The sequence below is a fragment of the Platalea leucorodia genome (genome assembly GCF_965183815.1).
Source record: "Platalea leucorodia genome assembly, chromosome: 2".
NCBI classification, from domain to species: Eukaryota; Metazoa; Chordata; class Aves; order Pelecaniformes; family Threskiornithidae; genus Platalea; species Platalea leucorodia.
Genome location: NC_138824.1, coordinates 1,222,354 through 1,242,235, shown reverse-complemented (window position 1 = coordinate 1,242,235; position 19,882 = coordinate 1,222,354). Strand labels below are relative to the sequence as shown.

The 19,882-nt window shown below is 67.9% G+C and overlaps 1 protein-coding gene across 1 annotated transcript; it reads right to left on the bottom strand.

Moving 5' to 3' along the window:
- Positions 1-213: 213 nt before the first annotated feature.
- ARRB1 (arrestin beta 1) lies at positions 214-18,755 on the bottom strand. The gene is made up of 16 exons (XM_082304202.1): positions 18,517-18,755; positions 9,337-9,367; positions 8,402-8,462; positions 7,743-7,787; positions 7,050-7,246; positions 6,099-6,158; positions 5,925-5,992; positions 4,964-5,099; positions 4,793-4,877; positions 4,631-4,703; positions 3,369-3,506; positions 3,078-3,161; positions 2,669-2,692; positions 1,611-1,681; positions 1,271-1,322; positions 214-478 (listed from the first exon to the last, which is right to left on the bottom strand). Exons 1-16 carry the CDS (start codon positions 18,534-18,536, stop codon positions 367-369), a joined length of 1,257 nt encoding a protein of 418 aa, XP_082160328.1. The 5' UTR covers positions 18,537-18,755; the 3' UTR covers positions 214-366.
- Positions 18,756-19,882: the final 1,127 nt, after the last annotated feature.

Here is a 19,882-nt window from a genome sequence, read left to right as displayed (position 1 = left end):
CCGTAGCAAACCGGTGTTGGGACTGGACTTATATAAAATGCATAAAAGAGGCAGCTTATAGGAAAGGGCTCTGAGCGCAAGGGGTAAGGGGCTGGAGGGGGCTACAGCGAGGGGTGCTGCCAGCCCGCAGCCCCCCGCCTCCAGCACCCCTCCGGCCGTGCCCTGCACGGGAAACAGCAGCTCTGGCAGCTGGATGAAGAGTGACAACACGGCACAGCTGGAAGGTTATAATTGCTGTCGCCATCGGGCGATCCATAGGCTCCCGGTACAGGTAGAAAACAAAATTAATCATCATACAAAAGAGAAGCAGCCTAATGCACGGGGGTTGCTGGCGCACGCTGGCCCGGCGAGCTGCGGGGGGGTCGCTTATCTGTCGTTGAGCTGCGGGGAGTTTGTCCGCTCCTCCTCGTCCTCCTTGTCGTCCTTCATGCCTTTGAGTCGCTGGCGGGCGAAGTCTTCGAACACGATGTCGTCGTCGCTAGCGGGGAGACAAGGGAGAGGGGCTTTACGGGGGGGGGGGACGGGGCGTGCAGCGAGCCCCGGCTTTGGGGGCACCCACCGCAAGGCTGTCCCGGCGAAGGCAGGCCTGCTCCCACATGCCCAACCTGCACCGCGCTATTTCAGCAGCTCAGGGGGCTCTGAAACCCCCAACCTTCAGCAAACAGCCTCGTTTTTCAAAGCTTTACCGTTAATGCTTGCCCTCTGCACCCCCAAAAGAGCCCCCAAATGGGTGGCTGCCCCGGTGCGCGCTCGCTGAGCAAGCCGAGCAGCCCAGAGCCCAGCTCTGCGTCGGCAGCCCGCAGCAGCGCCGGGGCTGTCCGCACCGTTTGCTCTGCTCCTCGGGGCCCGCAGCCCGGCAGAGAGCGGCTGGGTTGGCGGAGAACTGCAAAAACCTCCCCGACCCCCTTATTCCAGCACAAACACAGGGTTGGGGATTAATCCCATCAGCGCCACGCGGCCATGGCACCCCCATCCCTGGGGACACCACGGGGACCCCCCTCCTCCGACACCGACCCCGGCGGGCGCTTTCTTACTGCGGTTTCTCCTGGTTTTTGGAAAGCCATGCAGGGAGATAGCGAGGGAGGAGAGAAGAGACGGGGAGGACATGCGTTACGGGTTACGTGCGCGGGGTTAGTCACGGCGCGCCGACCCCGCGGCGTGGCACGGCACGGCACGGCAGGCCTCAGTGGGTTAGGGGGGTGCCACGCAACTCTGTCAACGCTTTGTGTTCCCACACGGACCCCGTCGGGGGCCGCGTTTCGTCTCTTACTTTGTGTCCAGCTCTATCAGGTTTGTATCTATGGGCGCTTCGTTCTCCGGAACTGGGAAGAGAGGGAAGCACGGCACAGGGTCAGTCACCGCAGACACCGGGGTGGCCACCGCCATCCCACCGGCTGGGTGCGACCCCCCCACCCCGGGGGTTGGCTGCACCGGGGGATGGGGGCAAACCCGTGGTTTTAGCCCCTGGGACTTGCTGCCCAGCAAACGGGGCACTGTGGGCTCGACGGGAGCCGAAATCTCCATTGGGCACCGCGCAGCCCCGCCGGCACGGAGCGGAGAGCGGGCCGACCCCTCTGCCCACCGCCACCCCCCCAGGGCCGGCCGCTCACCGTCCCGGTGTGCCGGTTCCTCCTTCGGTTTGGGATGCATCAGCGTGAAGGGCAGCTCCACCGCGACGTCGCTGCAAGAGATGCCGGGTTAAAGCACGGGGCTGCCTGCGCTTTGCAGGCAGAAGAGGGCGAATTTGGGGTGGGGGCAGAGCAGCGCCCCACGTTTCAGCTGCCGGGGAGACCACAAAGCCAGGCACAGCCCTGTATTACCCTCCGCGTGGCCTCTTTACGGCCATCGCGCCTCCTGCTCGGGCTTGACCCCGTGGTTGGGGATTCGCTAAACCCCCGAGGGCCGGAGAGAGGGGATCAGCGCAGCAAAAATCTGCCATTTAGCAGCTTAGCAGCATCTGGGGAGCCAAATCCCCCGGGTTTAGGCTAGGTGCCGGCAGCGCCGTGTGAACGGCAGCGGGGTCCGGGCACCCCCGGCGCTGCGGGGGGGATGGAGGCGGTGCACTGAGTTTGCCAGCGCTCAGCGGGCAGAGCGATGGCGGGGTGGGACAGCCCCAACGCGGCCCCGAGCTCCTGCGGGGCCAGGGTAGGACGGAGCTCTGCCTCTTCCACCCGCGAGCGTGCCGTGGCAGGGGGAAACGCTGTTGCGTGTGTCCCCTACAGCCCCAGCATCCCCCGGGAACGGCGAGCGGGCACGGGGAGCCGTGGGACCCCGCCGGAGGGGAGCGATGGGAGGATGGAGACCAGGAAAGCCCTGGAGACTCTCCTCCCCAGGGCGGGAGACGCTCAGCCCCGAGGAGCCACCCCCGTGCTCTGCTCGCTGTCCCCAGCAGCGCCCACGGGCCCTTCTCGCACCGGCCCCACTGCTCCGGCACGGGACGGGGGGATGCAGGATCCGGCCCCCGCCGGCATCCCCAGCCCCACCACTCCTCAGCCCCAGCACCCCGGCCCCGTCTCTGCGGGCTGCCTCCTTCGGGCTAGCCGGTGACCCCAAAGGCGGTGGCATCCCGAGGACGAGCATGGGGCTGGGGACCGAGGGGACGGGGGGGTGCGACGGGGGGCCGCGGTGGCAATTTGGGGGCGTGGGGGGGGAGCGGCACGGGCGTTACCTGGAGGCGAGGTCTCCCAGCAGGCTGGCGCGGGTCAAAGGAGACAACACGTTAGTCACCGCTCCCCAGGGACACGCGACCCCCCCACCCCGTGTCCCCCCGTGCTGTCGAGCCCCAGGAGGGGCCTGGGGGGCGATGGGCCCCATCGGGGGCATGGGAGGGCTGCAAGCGGGGCCCCATCCTGCAAAAGGTGCTGCAGCACAGAGAAGGGGGGGAGCGGGGCTGTTGTAAGGATTAATGACCCCCCCGCCCCCCAGCAATGGCCACGCCGGTGTCCCCAGAAAGGGCCACCCCCCCGCCCCGGGAACCAGGCAGCATGCCGGGGGGGACGCGCCGAGGCCGGTCCCAAGCCCAGAGCAGAGCAGGGGAAGAGAGGGGGTGCAGCACGGGGGGTCCCCCCAACACTCACCCTCCTCGGGACACCACCAGCTTCACCTTCACCTTGTAGGAGACGATAATGCCCAGGATCTCCTTGTTGGCTCCATCTCTTAACCTGGAGGAAGGGGCAGGTGGGGATCAGCGAGGGGATGCCCATGGGACCAGCCCCCCCCTTCTCTTGAAGGTCCCCCCACCGGGTCTCCTCCACCCCGAGCATCACCCCCGGCGCAGGGGCTGGATGCCCACCAGGGCTCGGTCCTCCCCCAAGCCCCTCCATGCTGCCGGAGGGAGCAGGAGCCCCGGGGACGGGCGGGGGGCTCACAGCGTGCTGGAGGCCAGGTTGGTGTCCTCGTGCTTGAGCTTCCCGTCCAGCGCCAGCCCCCGCTTCTCCCGGTTGTTGGCGAGGAAGGGGGTCAGGGTGTAGACTTTGCAGAACGTCGAGCTGGGGGCCACCATGTCGCTGGGGACAACAGCCACCATCAGCCCGAGCCCTGTGGCACCCCTGTGCAGCTCCCCCCACATCTCCAACAACCCCACGGGCCACCCTGGACATCTCCGTCCCCACCGCAGCCCCGGGAACATCTCTGTCCCAGGCTAAGCCTGAAGAACATCTCCATCCCACACCCAGCCTAGAGGACACCTCCATCCCAGCCCCAGCCTGGAGGACATCTCCGTCCCATGCCCAGCCTAGAAGATATCTCCATCTCAAGCCCAGCCTAGTGAACACCTCCATCCCAGCTCCACACCCAGCCCAGACCCCTCCATCCCAGCATGGTGAACATCTCCATCCCACCATGGTGAACATCTCCATCCCAGCTCCACACCCAGCCCAGACCCCTCCATCCCAGCATGGTGAACATCTCCATCCCAGCATGGTGAACATCTCCATCCCAGCTCCACACCCAGCCCAGACCCCTCCATCCCAGCATGGTGAACATCTCCATCCCAGCTCCACACCCAGCCCAGACCCCTCCATCCCAGCATGGTGAACATCTCCATCCCAACTCCACACCCAGCCCATATATCTCCATCCCAACCTGGTGAACATCTCCATCCCAGCTCCACACCCAGCCCAGACCCCTCCATCCCAGCATGGTGAACATCTCCATCCCAACTCCACACCCAGCCCAGACCTCTCCATCCCAGCATGGTGAACATCTCCATCCCACCATGGTGAACATCTCCATCCCAGCTCCACACCCAGCCCAGACCTCTCCATCCCAGCATGGTGAACATCTCCATCCCAGCATGGTGAACATCTCTATCCCAACTCCACACCCAGCCCAGACATCTCCATTCCAGCCTGGCTGAACATCTCCATCCCAACTCCAGACCCAATGCAGCAGACACCTCTGTCCCTGCCCCAGCCTGGAGTTCATCTCCAGCTGGGGGAACGCAGAGGGTGACACCCCCCCGAGTGCCATCCAAAAAAGGGTCTCCATCTCCCCGCTCCTCCCACCAGGACCTGCTCGCTGAATGCAACATCCCACTGCTTTGAAGGTGCTGCACTGTGGCAGGAGTCCTCCAAGGCTCCTCCGAGGTCCCTGGGGCCCCTCGCGATGTCCCTGAGCAGCCGGTACTCACTCGGCGTCCTCCACGGCCACCGGGCACTTGTACTGGGCGGTGTTGAAGAGGCAGATGTCGGCGTACTGGCGCACTGGGGCGAGAGATGGGGAGACGTGGGTCGGGGAGGGCCCCCGCGGGGACGGGGACGGCGGCCGGGGGGGACCAAGCCCCGCTCCTCACCTGAGATTTTGATCTTCTTCACCGTCTTGTTGGTGTTGTTGGTGACATGGACGTTGACGCTGATGGGCTCTCCGTGGTAGTAGATCTGCAGGGAGCAGATTGGGGGGACGGTGAGGTCCCCGTCCTCACGGGGGTCACCCCGCCGGTGTCCCCTCCCCAGTCCTCGCCCACCTCCTTGTCCAGGGACGCCTCGAGGTGCAGCGGTTTGTCCGACATGAGGAACTGCCGGGTGGTCTCTGCCATGGGCTGGGGGCCGGGTCGCTCCGGCGCGTACTGGACCTTACGGATCACCAAGCGCACCGAGTTCCTGGGGGGGATGGCGAGAGGAGAACCCAGGCGTCCGGCTGCCTGCAGGCAGCTCTGCCCGCAGGCTGCCCTCTTTCTTGGCCCGTTTTGGGGTCAAATCCCTCTTTTCTTTTGGTCTGCTGGGTCAGGAGAAGGATGTCGTGGGAGGTCCCGGCTGGACGCCCTGCTCGCCTGGGCTGCGAGGGGGCAGCCCCATGGCTGTGCCAAGCTGCCCGTGTGGCCCCACGTCATGGCAGGGCCGGGCTCCTCGCCTGCAGCGCAGCGGTAGATGTCTCCATCCCAACCCCTAGATCATCTCTCACCCATCCCCACCCTGGAGAGCATCTTCTTCCCAGCTCCATCCTGGGGAACACTGTCCTGGAGAGCATCTCCACCCCAACCCCAGCCTGGAGGACATCTCTGTCCCAGCCTCAGCCTGGAGAACATCATCATCCCAGCCTCAGCCTGAAGGACATCTCTGTCCCAAGCCCAGCCTGGTGGACATCTCCATCCCAGCCCCAGCCTGGAGGACATCTCCACCCCACGCCCAGTCTAGAGGACATCTCCATCCCAGGCCCAGCCTGGAGGACATCTCTGTCCCAGCTCCATCCTGGAGAACATCATCATCCCAACCCCAGCCCCAGTCTAGCAAACATCTCTGTCCCAGCCCCATCGTGGAGGACATCTCCATCCTAACCCCATCCTGGAGGACATCTCCATCCCATCCCCATCTCACCCACCACGGGTAGCAAACCGGGGTGCCCCTTTCCCACTGCCGGGTCGCAGCCCCTGCCAGCACCCCGCGGATGCTGCTCCCGCCCAGGCTGGATGGATCCTCTCCGCTCACCTCTTGTGGATTTTCTCCTCCAGGTTCTCCGCACAGAAAGCTTTGACTTCATAGTCCACACCGCAGGCCTGGAAACCAGGAGGGGGCAGAGAAGGAGGCGGAGAAACCCCTCTGCACCCCGCAAAGAGGTGACCCCAACCAACGGCCGGGGGCACAAGGACGGGGGGACCTTACCTTCCCCGTGTCCTCCGGGCCCGGCTGCAGCGTGACGGAGCAAGGCAGGTTGGGGGGGATCTGAAGGGGAAAGCGGGGTTAGGAGAGGGGCCGGGACCCCCCCGTCCCCGAGCCGGCGTTTTGCCCCGGAGACCCACGGCATCGCCCGCTCGGCATCGGCCGCGGGGCCAGGCGCTGCCTCCCCCCGCTGCCGCCCCGCTCCTCCCGCCGCTGCCCGCGTTTCCTGGTGCCCGCGGCGGCGGGGGCCAGCCGGGAAGGATTCCCTAAGCGCGCTCCCTAATTGCGCGGTGCCCTTTCCCTCCTGGCCGTATTTCAACCCCAATCCCGCTCTGTGCCCGTCCTGGGCAGCGGCGCAGCCTCCTCCGACCCAAACCCCGAAGGGTTACAAAAAATACAGGATTTTGGGTTTTTTTTTTTTGTTAATCTGGAGGATTTGGAGGAATTACGATTGTTTCGCAGGGGGGCAGGGCCATCTGCGAGCCCGCGGGGCTCAAGCCTGGAAAACGCCACCAGGTCGCCAGTGGCTCACGGGGGGGGGCGGCTGCCATCGCCAAAGCTGTGAGGGGGAAGTTGGGGGTGCGGGGGCACAAATGGGGGGGTCTACCCCCACCCTCCTCCCCGACGGAGCCGCCTCGGCTCTGCTTTGCTTTGGGGGAGCCCCCCAGGTCGGTGTCACCGCCTCGATCATGCTCAGGGCACGGACCCCCTGTGCCAGCATGCACCCCCTGCCTCAGTTTCCCCACTGGTGGCTGCTTTTCCTCCCGAGTTTTAAGATCCACTGCATTTTCCATAAGATCCAGCTGCGTTTTGATCATGGGTGGCAGCATCTCCCCCCCAGCCATGACCTTACGGGGCCAGAGGGGACCTCAGTGTCCCCAGGCAGGGACACACCATCCCCTCCAGCAGCCAGGGAAGAGCACCCAGGAGCATCGCCACCCGCTGCCACCCTACCTCGAAGGTGAAGGGGTAGGCGTGCTCGCCCAGCTTCTTGATCAGCCGCTCCTGCAGCCGTGTCAGGGGCTTCTTCTCCTCGGGGACCGGGGGGAAGGCCTGGGCGTTGGCCACGAAGAGGTCCTTGCGGAAGGTCAGCCCCAGCACGTCCAGGTCCTCGCGGCCATAGCGGAAGGCGCAGGTCAACGTCACGAAGACTGGGGAGGGTGGCAAGGGGTGGAGGTTGGTGGCAGGGTGGCATCACGGTGTGGTGGGATCATGGCATGGTTGCATCATGGCATGGTAGTATCATGGCATGGTGCCATCACGGCATGGTGGCATCACGGCATGGTGGCATCATGGCATGGTGCCTTCACGGCATGGTGGCATCATGGCATGGTGGTACCATGGCGTGGTGGCATCACGAGATGATGGCATCATGGCTCATCCCAGTCCCACCAGCACCGGGAAGCAGTGGTGGCTCCCAGGAGGTGCCATGGTTGGGGAGATGGGGACACAGCCCACGGACCAGCCTTGGGGTGCCCACCACAGGACCCCCATCCTCTGCAGGACAGGGGACCCACCGCGGGGACAAGGGGGCTGGAAAACGTCACCCGAGGGCCCAGAGATGCCAACGTGGGGACACCGGCTGTCCCTTGCGGCGGTGCCACCTCCGCGGCCCCAGGCCCGAGGGACCCCGCGGGGAGCTGTTACCTTTTCTCTCCTTCAGGTACTCGGGATCCACCAGCACCACTCCGTCTGCAAGGGAAGACCACAGGGTCAGGGGACACGCCGGCAGGGACGGGGGGACACGCCGGCAGGGACGGGGGGCACATGCCAAAGGGTCAGGGGGACGTGGCAGCAGGGGTGGCGGGGGACACGGTGGCAGGAGGGGGACAGGCTGCACCCGCCGCACACGGGGGACAAGCGAAGACGCGCAGGGGCCGCACCGGGGACCCCGGGTGCCCAGCTCCGCACGTGCAACCAGCCACGCGGCTGCCGCTGGAGATGGATGTATCTCGATATTTATACATATTTTTTAATTTCTGGATATTTTTAAAGCTGCTTCTCCGCAGGATGGGGGGGGGGGGGGGATCCGGGCTCTGCCTCCCGGGGTAACTCATCCACGGAAGCTGCAGGCGTCTTAAATGAGTAATAAAATGGGAATATTATTCCAAACCGGCTGTTTTCTGCCTCCTCTGGCGCCTCCCTCCTCTGTCCCTTCGGGACGCAGCCAGCGGATGGGGACGGCCCCGGGGCATCTCCCGGGGGTCCCTGCTCCCCAAAACCCCTTCCTCCCACTGACGCAGGCTCAAGCGAGCCCAGCCCGCCCCGGCGCGTCCCCCCCAAACCGAGCTCCCGGCCCCACGTACCCACGGGATCCACCACGTCGATGTGATCCACGAAATCCCTCTTCCCCAGGTAGACGGTGAGCTGCGGGGAGGGACGGGGGTCAGGGATTCCTGGGGCCGGATCCCTGCCGGCAGAGCTCCGGGGGTGTCCTGGGGTCCCCACCCGCTGGGGTCCATCACCCCCAGGGTCCCCACGAGCCACCCCGTCCCTGCGGCACCCAAAAGCCGGCCCCAGCCCAGCCCAAGCCTGGAACCCCCCCAGATGTCCCCAGACCTCGTGGCATCTGGAGGCACATCGGCATCTGGGGACACCTGGGGACACCTGGGGACACTTGTCCTTGTGGGTCTTGCCGGTGGGGGAGGGCTGAGCCCCACGGCATCACACTCCCGGCTTTCTCCTGATGGGGAAACTGAGGCACGGGGCACAGGCACATCACCCAGGGGTCAGGAGGAGCATCCTCACCGGGAACGCCGGGGGATGCCGGGCATGATGGAGAGGAACGCCGGCTCCAAGCTGGGAGCGAGCCCCGGTGCTGGTGCACGCTGCCGCCGGCTCGGCCAGTCCCTGGCTCGCCAGCTCGGCATCCCTGGCACCGAATCCGATTTGCCTCCCGCCACGCGGCCCCAGCAATCCCAGCCGGATCCCAGCTGGAGCTGGTGAGACCCCACCCCAGCACCCGTCTGCTCAACCCCATGGGGAGGCTGCAGGCAGCTCCGCCACCCCCTGACCTTGGGCAAGCCCCCCCCAACCCTGCCGTGCCTCAGTTTCCCTCCCCGCCGCTGTGGCAGGCTGCTCGGGCAGCCAGCAGCGGGCAGGGCACGTTTGGGCTGCGGGTAGGTGCCCGTCTACCGCTCCTGGCTGTGCCTGCGGGATTTGGTGGGGGGTCACCCCTGGGAGCCCCAGCTCTCCCTGCTCCCCCCCCCATCTCCCCGGGGAGCCCCGGCCTCCCGCTTACCTTCCCGTTGGGACTGGCTTTCTTAAACACCCTGCAAAAGAGCAAAGCGGGGGGGCAGTTAGCGGCCGGGGCACCCATGGGTGCTGCGGGATGCGTTCGCATCACGCCAGGGCGGCACCGGGCAGGTGACGGCACCCAATCCCGTACGGCACGGGACCCACGATGCCGGCCCCATACGGCGCTGCGGGGCCCAGGCCGACGGCGCCCGACCCTACATAGCAGAAGGCAGCAGCCAGCCCCAGGCCGTGCCTCAGTTTACCACCCAGGCAGCGCGCTGGGGCGCGGAGGCAGGGCCGGACGCCTTCCCGCAGCGCGGTTATGCCAGGGAGGGCTTTGGCCCCTTGCCTGCAGCAGGCAGGGCGTCCCGGCAGCCTCCTCCCCGGGGGTCTCGTCCTTGGGGGTCCCTGCACGGGTCTGCCTGAGCGGGACGGGACAGCCAGGGGCTGCGCGGCTCTGCTGCTGGGCGAGGGGCTGGGCGAGGGGCCATGCAAAGGGCCTGCCGTGCAAGGAGCAGTGCAAGGTGCCTGCAAAGGCCCCGCTGTGCAAGGTACCCTGCAAGGTACCCTGCAAGGAGCAGTGCAAGGTGCCATGCAAAGGCCCTGCCATGCAAGGCGCCGTGCAAGGTGCCTGCAAAGGCCCGGCTGTGCAAGGTACCGTGCAAAGTGCGGCGCAAGGCGCCATGCAAAGGCCCTGCCATGCAAAGTGCCATGCAAAGTGCCACGCAAGGTGCCGTGCAAAGGCCCTGCTGTGCAAGGTACCATGCAAGGTGCTGTGCAAAGTGCCGTGCAAAGGCCCTGCTGTGCAAGGTGCTGCGCAAGGTGCTGTGCAAAGGCCCTCCCATACAAGCTGCAGTGCAAGGTACCACGCAAGGTACTGCACAAAGGCCCTGCTGTGCAAGGAGCAGTGCAAGGTGCCGTGCAAAGGCCCTGCCATGCAAAGCGCGGTGCAAGGTGCCATGCAAAGGCCCTGCCAGGCAAGGGGCAGTGCAAGGGGCAGTGCAAGATGCTGTGCAAAGGCCCTGCTGTGCAAGGTGCCATGCAAAGGCCCTGCCAGGCAAGGTACAGTGCTAGGTGCCATGCAAGGTGCTGTGCAAAGCCCCTACCGTGCAAGGTGCTGTGCAAAGGCCCTGCTGTGTGAAGCCAGGCTTTCTGCAAGCCGGATGAACGCACAGCCGCAGCCGCTGCCAGCGCCCTGCTCCGGAGAGCAGAGGCGTCGGGAAGCCAGCACAGCACAGCGCATCGCATGGGGAAGGCGCCCAGATGCCACCATGATGGGCAGCAGCCTGAGGCTTGCAGGCAGCAGAGCCGCATCCCGGCACCCAGCCGCCTTCCAGCACCTTCCTCTCGGTTTATGGCTCTAATTTGTTTCTAATGACTTGAAAGTAAATTAAAAATAAGGCTTGCGCCGCACACTCGGATATGAAAAAGGGGGCTGGGGGGAGGCTGCGGCATTGCGGCACGGCAGCTCCCTCAGGGACGGAGACGAGCCCTGTGGGTGCTGGCAGCAGCGCAGGACCACGGGGACACGTCACCCAGGACGGGGGCACCCCGAGGGATGAACCCCCCACCCCAGTACGTTTGCACCCGCCGTGGCTGTGGGGTGACGGTCCCCACCGTCACCTCTGCCCCGCGGGACGTGGAGCACACGGGTGGATCCCAAAGCCAGCGGAGAGGTGAGGAGAGACCAGGGTGCTCCCGTCCCCGGGGCTTTCCCTCCATCCTCCGTCCCGGGGGACGCCCCAGGGAACAGCCCCCAGGCACCCCCCTCGCCCCCCAAAATCCCTCCGCAAGACCCCACGGAGCCGCGGGGGAAGGGCGCGGGGCCAAATGTGCCACCGCGGCGTTGCGAGCGTCGGGAAAGCCGGAGCATCCCCGATCCACCCGCTGCAGGCAGGGAGAAGCCAGCATCCCCAGTCTGCCTGCCGCAGGCAGGGGCAGGCAGGGCTCGCCCGATTTCGGAGGCTGTTCAGAGCCTGCCCTGGCACGCAGCCACCCGTAATGGGTTCGCCTCGGATAATCCCTCCTCGTCTTTAAATTCCATTAGAACCATCCGGGAAGATTAGCGACGGCGGTTGGGGCTGGGAAAAACAATTCCCAGGGCGGCTGCTCGGCTCTGCCGAAATACCGGGCGCTCCTCCGGGCGCTGCCGGGACGGACCCTCGCCCCACGGCCAAGGAGAGCTGCCGGCATCCCGCTGCCTGCGCTTGCCTGCACCCCGCCGAGGCGCAGGCAGGGAAAGGAGCAGCCGGGTTTGCTCGGCACAAGCTGGGAAGGAAAACGGAGCGGTGCCGGTTTGGGCCAGGTCAAACCGTGGCCATGGGGTGGGATGCGCCGGGGAAGCCATGGGCACCGCGCCGGGGGGACGCGCGGGCACGCGCCGGGGAGGGTCCTGGCAGGGCCGAGCGCCGGTGGCTCGGTCGCCACGCCGAGCGCAGCCTCGATGGGAGCACCCGTGGACCTGCTGCCACGTGCCGGGTGCCCTCGTCGCCGCGCCCACGTGTTGGCCCACGCAGGAGGGACAGCAGCGCCAGGAGCGCTCCCGCCTGCCAGCAAGCCCCAGCACCAGCCTCGCTAGCCCGGCACGGCGCCGGCGCTCGGCACGGTACAGCCCTGGGCTACCGGGGACGTCCATTCCCCTGCGCCCATCGTGCCCGGGGACCGGAGCACCCGGCACGGCACCGCTCGGCTCTGCGGTGTGCGTGGCCGGACGGGGAGCAGGATGCGGCTCCTTCAGGGAGCAAATTTCCACCATCCCTGAAATCCCAGGGAGGCTCCAGGAGGCAACTGGGATTCCCGGGACCGGAGTCGCCCTCCCCAGCCCCAGCGGGGAAGGGGCTCAGCGCTGAGATTTCCTCTGCTGGAGATTCAGCAATTGGGAAAAGGGGGAAAAAAGGGGATTGCTGAAATTCAGCACTCCCTCCGAGCGAAAATGCCTGGTTCTGCCGGGAAAGGACCCTTCCTTCACCCGCTTCCAGCCCAGCCGCCTCCTCCGGCAGCAGCTCCCACGCCGGGGAAGCCCGCGCAGGAGGAGGAGGAGGGCAGGGTGCTGAGCCGAGGCTGCAGGAGGGCTGGGTGCTGAGCCGCTCCGGCAAACCCCTGGCATCACCCGCCCCAGCGCCAGGATGCTCCTACGCCACGCACCAACCCCCTCGCCGTGTTGTGCCTCAGTTTCCCCACGTCGCCTGCCCTCGCGCGTCTGCAGAAGAGCGGGGCGTCTCCGCCTGGAGTGGGGTACGGCCCCTGGCCCGGGGAAAGCGGGGAGCGCAGGGGCACCCCGGCACGGAAAATCCGCGAGGAGCAGAGGTCTGCAGGGCCCAGGGTGGGGAGGGACGGCACAAGCGTCCATGCGCGCCCACGTGCCTGTGGCCCAGCGGCCCTGTGCCTGCATCCCCTATCCTGCATCCCTGCTTCCCCGTGCCCCTGCATCCCCAATCCCTGCATCCCTGTGTCCCATATCTCTGCACCCCTGCTTCCCTGTGTCCCTGCATCCCCAATCCCTGTCCCCACATCTGTGTCCTTTTGTCCCATCTCTGCATCCCCGAATCCCTGCATCCCTGCCTCCCTGCATACCCAAATCCCTATGGCCCTATGTCCCTGCATCCCCAAATCCCTGTGTCCCCGCATCCCCATGTCCCCGCATCCCCGTGTCCCCGCATCCCCGTGTCCCCGCATCTTTGCATCCCTGTGTCCCCGCATCCCCGTGTCCCTGCATCCCTGCACCCTTGCATCCCTGTGTCCCTGCATCCCCGTGTCCCCGCATCCCTGCACCCTTGCATCCCTGTGTCCCCACATCCCTGCGTCCCTGCATCCCCGCATCCCTGCACCCTTGCATCCCTGTGTCCCTGCATCCCTGCGTCCCCGCATCCCTGCGTCCCCGCATCCCTGCGTCCCACCCCCCCGAGGGCAGCGGGGCCCAGCACGGCCTGGCCGAGCCCCGGCGGGGAGCGCAGCAGGATCGGGCCCGGCCGTCCCCTGACCGCAGACGAGCCCCGGGAGACGACAGAGGCTGTTGACAAATCCTCTGCCAGGCACGTAAACACTCGGGACAACCCGCAGGCTGTCCCAAAGCCACCCGGAATGTCGGGAACGTCGGGAACATCCCACCGGCCCTTCCCGGGCGGCCTCTCCTCGGGAAGGAGCAGGCTGAGTATTCCCAGCCGAGACGGGAGAGCTTTTCCACGGGCGGGATGCTCGGCGCGCGGGTTTGCCGGCACCGCGGCCGAGGGCCGGATCCCTTGCTAACGGGAACGCGGCTGCAATTAAATAAATGGGGGGGCACAAAGGGCCCGGGCTGATCAGGGCCACAACTCCCCGCAATTCATTAACTACCCGGGGTTTAAGGCCGAGGGGGGAGCAGAGCACCCAGTCTGGAGAGCGGGGAGGGAGGGGGGATGCCGCCCTCCTGAGAGCCCGGAGCAATTAACGGGGGGGTTTCTCTGGGTGATTAATGAGGCGTTACATAAAAGCAGGGTGGCAGCATCCTCTGCCAGCCCGTCACCCCCGTCACCCGCATCCCCTCCCCGGGGACCAGCACCCAGGGAGGTTTCGGCGTGCCGGCTCCTGACCCCGAGCCGTGCCGGGAAGCCCTGGGCAACGCCGCCGAAGGATGGATGCCAGGACCCCCCCGGGGCGATGCCTCCTGCCCGGCCCTCGTTACAGAAACGAGCCCGCTAACGAAGCCTGGCGAAAGCGAGATCGATGGCGGGTGCTGCAGAAGTGCCGAGCAGGAAATAATTACTCACCGCTCCTCCCCGGCACCCGCCCGCCCTGGCCCCACGCCCAGGGCAGGAACCCACACGGCCCCGCGCTATGGGTGCAGGGCTCTGGGGTGGCCCCACGCTATGGGTGCAGGAGGCCAAGACCCGCAGGGCCCCACGCTATGGGTGCAGGAGCCCAAGACCCGCATGGCCCCACGCTATGGGTGCAGGAGCCCAAGACCCGCAGGGCCCCATGCTATGGGTGCAGGAGCCCTGCACAGCCCCACATTATGGGTGCAGGAGCCCCACGGAGCCCAAGACCCGCATGGCCCCACGCTGTGGGTGCAGGAGCCCAAGACCTGCAGGGCCCCATGCTATGGGTGCAAGAGTCCTGCACAGCCCCATGCTATGGGTGCAGGAGCCCCACAGAGCCCAAGACCCGCATAGCCCCATGCTATGGGTGCAGGAGACCCACACAGGCCCACACTATGGGTGCAGGAGACCCACACAGCCCTATGTTATGGGTGCAGGAGCCCTGCACAGCCCCATGCTATGGGTGCAGGAGCCCCATGGAGGCCAAGACCTGCATGGCCCCATGCTATGGGTGCAGGAGCCCCATGCTATGGGTGCAAGAGTCCTGTACAGCCCCATGCTATGGGTTCAGGAGCCCTGCACAGCCCCATGCTATGGGTGCAGGAGGCCCACGGAGCCTGAGACCTGCATGGGCCCACGCTATAGGTGCAGGAGCCCCGCACAGCCCCATGCTATGGGTGCAGGAGCCCCACACAGCCCCACGCTATGGGTGCAGGAGCCTGGAGTGGCCCCACGCTATGGGTGCAAGAGGCCCACAGAGCCTGAGACCTGCATGGGCCCACGCTACGGGTGCAGGAGCCCCGCACAGCCCCACGCTACGGGTGCAGGAGCCCCGCGCTATGGGTGCAGGAGCCCCGCACACCCCCACGCTATGGGTGCAGGAGCCCCGCGCTATGGGTGCAGGAGCCCGGGCTGCCCCCCCACGACCTCCACGGACGCAGATGCCAAGGGCCGGCTCCGTCCGAAAGCGCCCACGGGAGCAGGAAGGGGCAGGCGGGGACAGGGTGGCCTCTCGCGCTCCAGCAGCCGCTCGGTGCCGGGGTGACCCTCGCCCCCCGCCGCCGCCGGATCCGGAGGGAGGGAAGGAGGAAGCGCGGAGCCTTCCCTCCCCCTCCAGCCCTTCCTGGTGTCGAAACGCCGGAGGCACGAGGCAGGAAGCCGCCGCCGCCGCTGCCCACGGGCGATTGCCAACCCCGGGGGCCCCACGCCACGGGCTAGCAGCCCCGGTGGCCCCCGAGCCCCCCGGCACGCTGCCGCAAGGCCGGATCCCGCTCTCCTGCCCGCCCTGCCCTCTCCCTGCCATTGATCTGGTACCTTAATGAGCTCGTTAGGCGGCCAGGCCGGGGCTAACGATCGCTTTATTTGGTGGCCGATAATTGAGTGGGGTCCGTTTGATCTCTGTTGGGAAGATTTACGAGGATTTCATTCCCCTGGCCATCGGAGCGGGGTCTGACGGCAACGCCATCGATTGCCTTTGAACTTGGGGCGGAGGAGCTGGGGTTTTCATGGGCTCTCACGCTAATGGGGCCGGCGGGCAGATCTAATTAGCCAGCACCGCGTTCGAAGGGACCTCCGGGGATAACGGAGCCGCCAGAAACCACATCACACGCTCCGGCATAACCCCGCGGCGGCGGCCGGTGGCTCCCTGCCAGCCGTGCCGGGATGAGCCGGGAGCGCCGTCTCAGCCGATCCCAAAGCGAGAGCATCCCGCAGGCCGAACGCTGCCTCCCCCTGCATCCCCGCATCCCCCCTGCATCCCTGCATCCCCCCGCATCCCCCCCGCATCCCCGCATCCCCTGCCAGCCTCGGCGGCAGCATCCCCCGGCCGGGTCGGAGCTTTGCCAGCTTCCTTGGCAAGGAAACACCTTGGCTGTGGGATCCGGGATGTGTCTGGATCCTGCTGTTAGTACCAGAATTTGTTCTCTAAACAACATCCAGGAAGCAGGAGTCTCCCCTCCCGGGCCACCTTCCACAGCTCTTCGCAGCGGAGATCCCTGTCCCGCTCCCGGACCCTACGGCTTCATCCGGGGGGATGCTGGGATTGCAAAGCACCCCAGGGACCGGCCGGCTCTGGCGCGGCTTGGGGCTGGAGAGGGGCAGGATGGGGCCGTGGGCCAGGGGAAGGGTGCGGGGGGGTGCCGGTGCCAGCCGGGGTGGGCTCCGCCGCGCCGGGACCACCGCGGCGCTTCCCCAGCCCCAGCCTCGGCTCCGCTGACCGCTGGGAAACCGCCCTCCGCCGCGACTCAAACCATGGGCCACCGGCCCGGCATCCCACCGGCCCACGGGGGCCAGCGGGTGCCCGTGGGGCTGCAGCCATCCTGGCTGGGTGCTGGGTGCTGGGTGGGAGGAGGCGGAGCCGGGGGGGGAAGCGTGGGTTTGGGGAAGCTGCAAATAATTAGGCGAGGGCGGCCGGGGCTGGCCCGGTCCCCGGCGGTGCCAGCAGCCACAAACTCGCCTGTTTGCTCCGCCGAGCCGCTTCCTCCGGCTCTTCCCACCGCAGGGCTTTGAAGGGGGCTCGGCAGGAGGCTGGGAACGACGGCGCGATGACGCACGGAGCCGCACCGGCCGAGCCCCCCCCGCACCCCACCGAAGCCGGGGACGGCTCCCCGCGCTCGGGGTCCGCCAGCACCCGGGATCCGCTCCTCGCCCCGCGCGGAGCACCTGGGGCCGCGCCGGCGCTGGGTGACCCCAAACCTGGTGGCACCGAGGCCGGTTGGTGGCAGACGCGGAGCGGTGACCCCCAAAAAAGCGGGGCGGCCCAGAGGAATCAGCAGAGATGATGGTTTTGGGGTATCCGATGGTAAATCAGCTCCCGCCACCAAAGCCCCTGACCCCCTCCAGCGGCTTTGCGATGAATCCGAGCGGATTTGGGGTCGGAGCTCCGAACTGGAGTTGAAAGGGAGATGGGGGGGGAGATTTGTCAGCCTAATTCCCCCCCCCCGGCTCCCTCCGTACGCGCTGCGTGGGCAGGGAGATCAGCTCCTGCCTCTCCTGCCTGCACGCCTGCCCGCCGCCAGCCTACGGGAACGCTGCTCGCCCGCCGTCCCCCGGGCACCCCAAAATCTCCGGGGGCCCGAACCGGCTGCGCCCCGCGGATTGCACCCAGGGTGGGGGAACCCAATGGGTGCTCCAGCCCCGCTGCTCCGACAGCGGGGCTCCCCCCCCGGCCCCCCACCTCCTGGGGGGGTGCTCGCCTGCGCCGGGGGTGCAACGCGCCCGTTCTCGAGAATCAGGGATGCCGAGGCGGGGGGATGCGGGCGCTGTCGGCCACGGCCGGGGCAGCAGCACCCGGGCAGCCCGTCCGGCATCAACGGGCCCCCCCCAATGCTGGGGGGTCAGCGGGAGCCCCCAAATCCCATCCTGCCACCCCAAAAGGCTGCAGCGTTTCTGGAAGGTTCTGCCAAAGCAGGGCCGGACCCCCCCGTGCCATCCTCCTCCTCTCCGGCCAGGGGGCACGGCGCTGGCATCGGCCGCGCCGCAGCCCCCCGGTGCTGACGCCCAGGTGCCGTGGGGGGACCACGGGGAGGGCGATGCCACCCCCACCCCCCCGCCCGGCCCTGGTTCATTAACGATGGGGAGAGCGGGGTGACGGACAGGCGGAGCGGGAGCGTTAACCCCTCGGCCACCCCTCCGCGACAGCCGGAGCCGGCTGGGGCCGGGGGGTCATGGGAGACACCCCCAGACCCCCGACGCAGGGGCTGGAGGGGGGCACCGGGCTCTCCCGTGGGGTCCCGACATCCCCGTTCCCGGGGTGGGCACCTCCGCGGCCGGGGGGCTGGGACGGGAAGGGGCGGCCGGAGGGTCCCCCGCCGGCACGGGGGTCCGCGGGCCGCGGTGGCAGCTCCCCGGGCGTCGTGCGCCGCCATGGCCCCCGCGCCTCCAGGCCCGGCACGTGCTCCCGAGCCCCCCGGCGGGACGGGGCGCAGGCAGGGCCCCGCTCCCCGGGGACCCCCGGCTCCCACCCCCATCACGAGCGGGAAGAACCGGGGTGACACCCCAACACCCCCCCCCCCCCAAAAAACCCCAAACCCACCCAGGCTCCCGGATCAGCCGGGACGGGAGCAGCAACGCCTGCGAGCGCCGACTGCGGACCCGCGGGGTGCAGGCAGGGGTGCGGGCAGGGGTGCGGGCAGGGGTGCGGGCAGGGGTGCGGGACCCGCTCCCCAAAGCTCCGCGTCCCCACCTCCCCGTCCCGGGACCCCCCCCCCCAGCAGCCCCGGGCCAGATGTCGCGATTAAAACCGGGCAGCCCCGGAGGGCTGGGTGCAGGCAGGCAGGCAGCGGGCAGGCAGCGCCGAGCCGGGCAGCGGAGGCGTTCCGGGATCCCCCCCCCACCTCCGCCATACCCGGGGCTGCCGCCCCGGGGGGCCCCGCTCTCCCCGCCCCACTCACCGGGTGCCTTTGTCTCCCATGGCCCCGCCGATCCTGCGGGCAGCTCAACCGGGAAGCGCCGAGAGGGCTTGGAAAATTACTGGCTGGATGGCGGAGGGGAGCGGCGGCGGCGGCGGGGCGGGCGCCGGGCTCGGTAGGGCTCGGTAGGGCCCGGGGCCGCCCGGTTCGGAGCGGTTCGGAAAGGTTCGGAAAGGTTCGGAACCGTTCGGAAAGGTTCGGAAAGGTTCGGGGTTTCCCCCCCCCCCCCCCGCCCCCGGGTTCGGCAGCCGCCGAGCGCAGCCCCGCGGCGCTGCCGCCGCTGCCGCCGCCGCCGCCTCCGCCCGCCCCGGGGCGGGGGGGGGACGGACACACACACGCGTGGGGCCACACGCGTGGAGGGGGGGGCACACGGGGGGGGGGGTGCACCGCCCTGCGCGCGCACGCGGGGAGAGGGGGGGTGCGCCCCCCCCCCTCCCCCCGGGCGTGCACACGCGCATGCACACGCGGGAGGGAGGGGCAGCCCCCGTGTGCACACGCGGAGGGTGGAAGGCGCGCGCACCCGCTCGTGTGCACGCGGGCACGCACCTGTGCACGCGCAGGCAGGCCCACAGCAGCGGGGGGCCGGGGGGGGGGGGGGTGTCCCTGCACGCACACACGCGCACCGTTGTGCACACCCGCACGTGCGCACGGACACACGCGCCGGAGCGTGCTCACACGCAGCCCTGTGCACACATACCCCCGTGCATACCCCCGCCATGTGCACACCTCCCAATGTGCACGCCCACCCCTGTGCATGCACACCCGTGTGCACACACCCAGCCCACGTGCACGCAGGCACCCCCCCATGTGCACACCTCCCTATGTGCACACCCACTCCTGTGCATGCACACCCGTGTGCACACACCCCCACGTGCACACCCCCATGTGCACACCCACCCCGTGTGCACACCGACCCCTGTGCATGCACACCCGGGTGCACACACCCCCATGTGCACACACCCCCATGTGCACACCCCCATGTGCACACCCACCCCGTGTGCACACCGACCCCTGTGCACGCTCATCTCCATGTGCACACCCCCATGGGCACCCACACTCCCATGTTCACACCCCCATGGGCACGCGCCCCCCCCCATGTGCACGTGCACCCATGTGCACACCCCCATGTGCACGTGCACACCTCCATGTGTGCACAGCCCCATGAGCAAACACACGTGTGCGCACACCCCCGCGTGTGCACAGCCCCATGTGCACACACACCCCTGTGCACGCACACTCCCATGTGCAAACACACCCCATATGCACACCCCCCACATGCACACATCGCCACGTGCACACCCCCCCATGTGCACACCCACTCACGTGCACACTCCCATGTGCACACACA

Excerpts from the sequence above, each read along its gene's own strand:
- ARRB1 (XM_082304202.1), bottom strand. The coding sequence starts at position 18,536 with ATGGGAGACAAAGGCACCCG. Across the intron at positions 3,162-3,368 it reads AACCTGGCCTCCAGCACGCT|GTTAAGAGATGGAGCCAACA; the intron begins GTGAGCCCCCCG and ends CCCTTCCTCCAG. Across the intron at positions 479-1,270 it reads CTGATAGAGCTGGACACAAA|CGACGACGACATCGTGTTCG; the intron begins GTAAGAGACGAA and ends TCTCCCCGCTAG.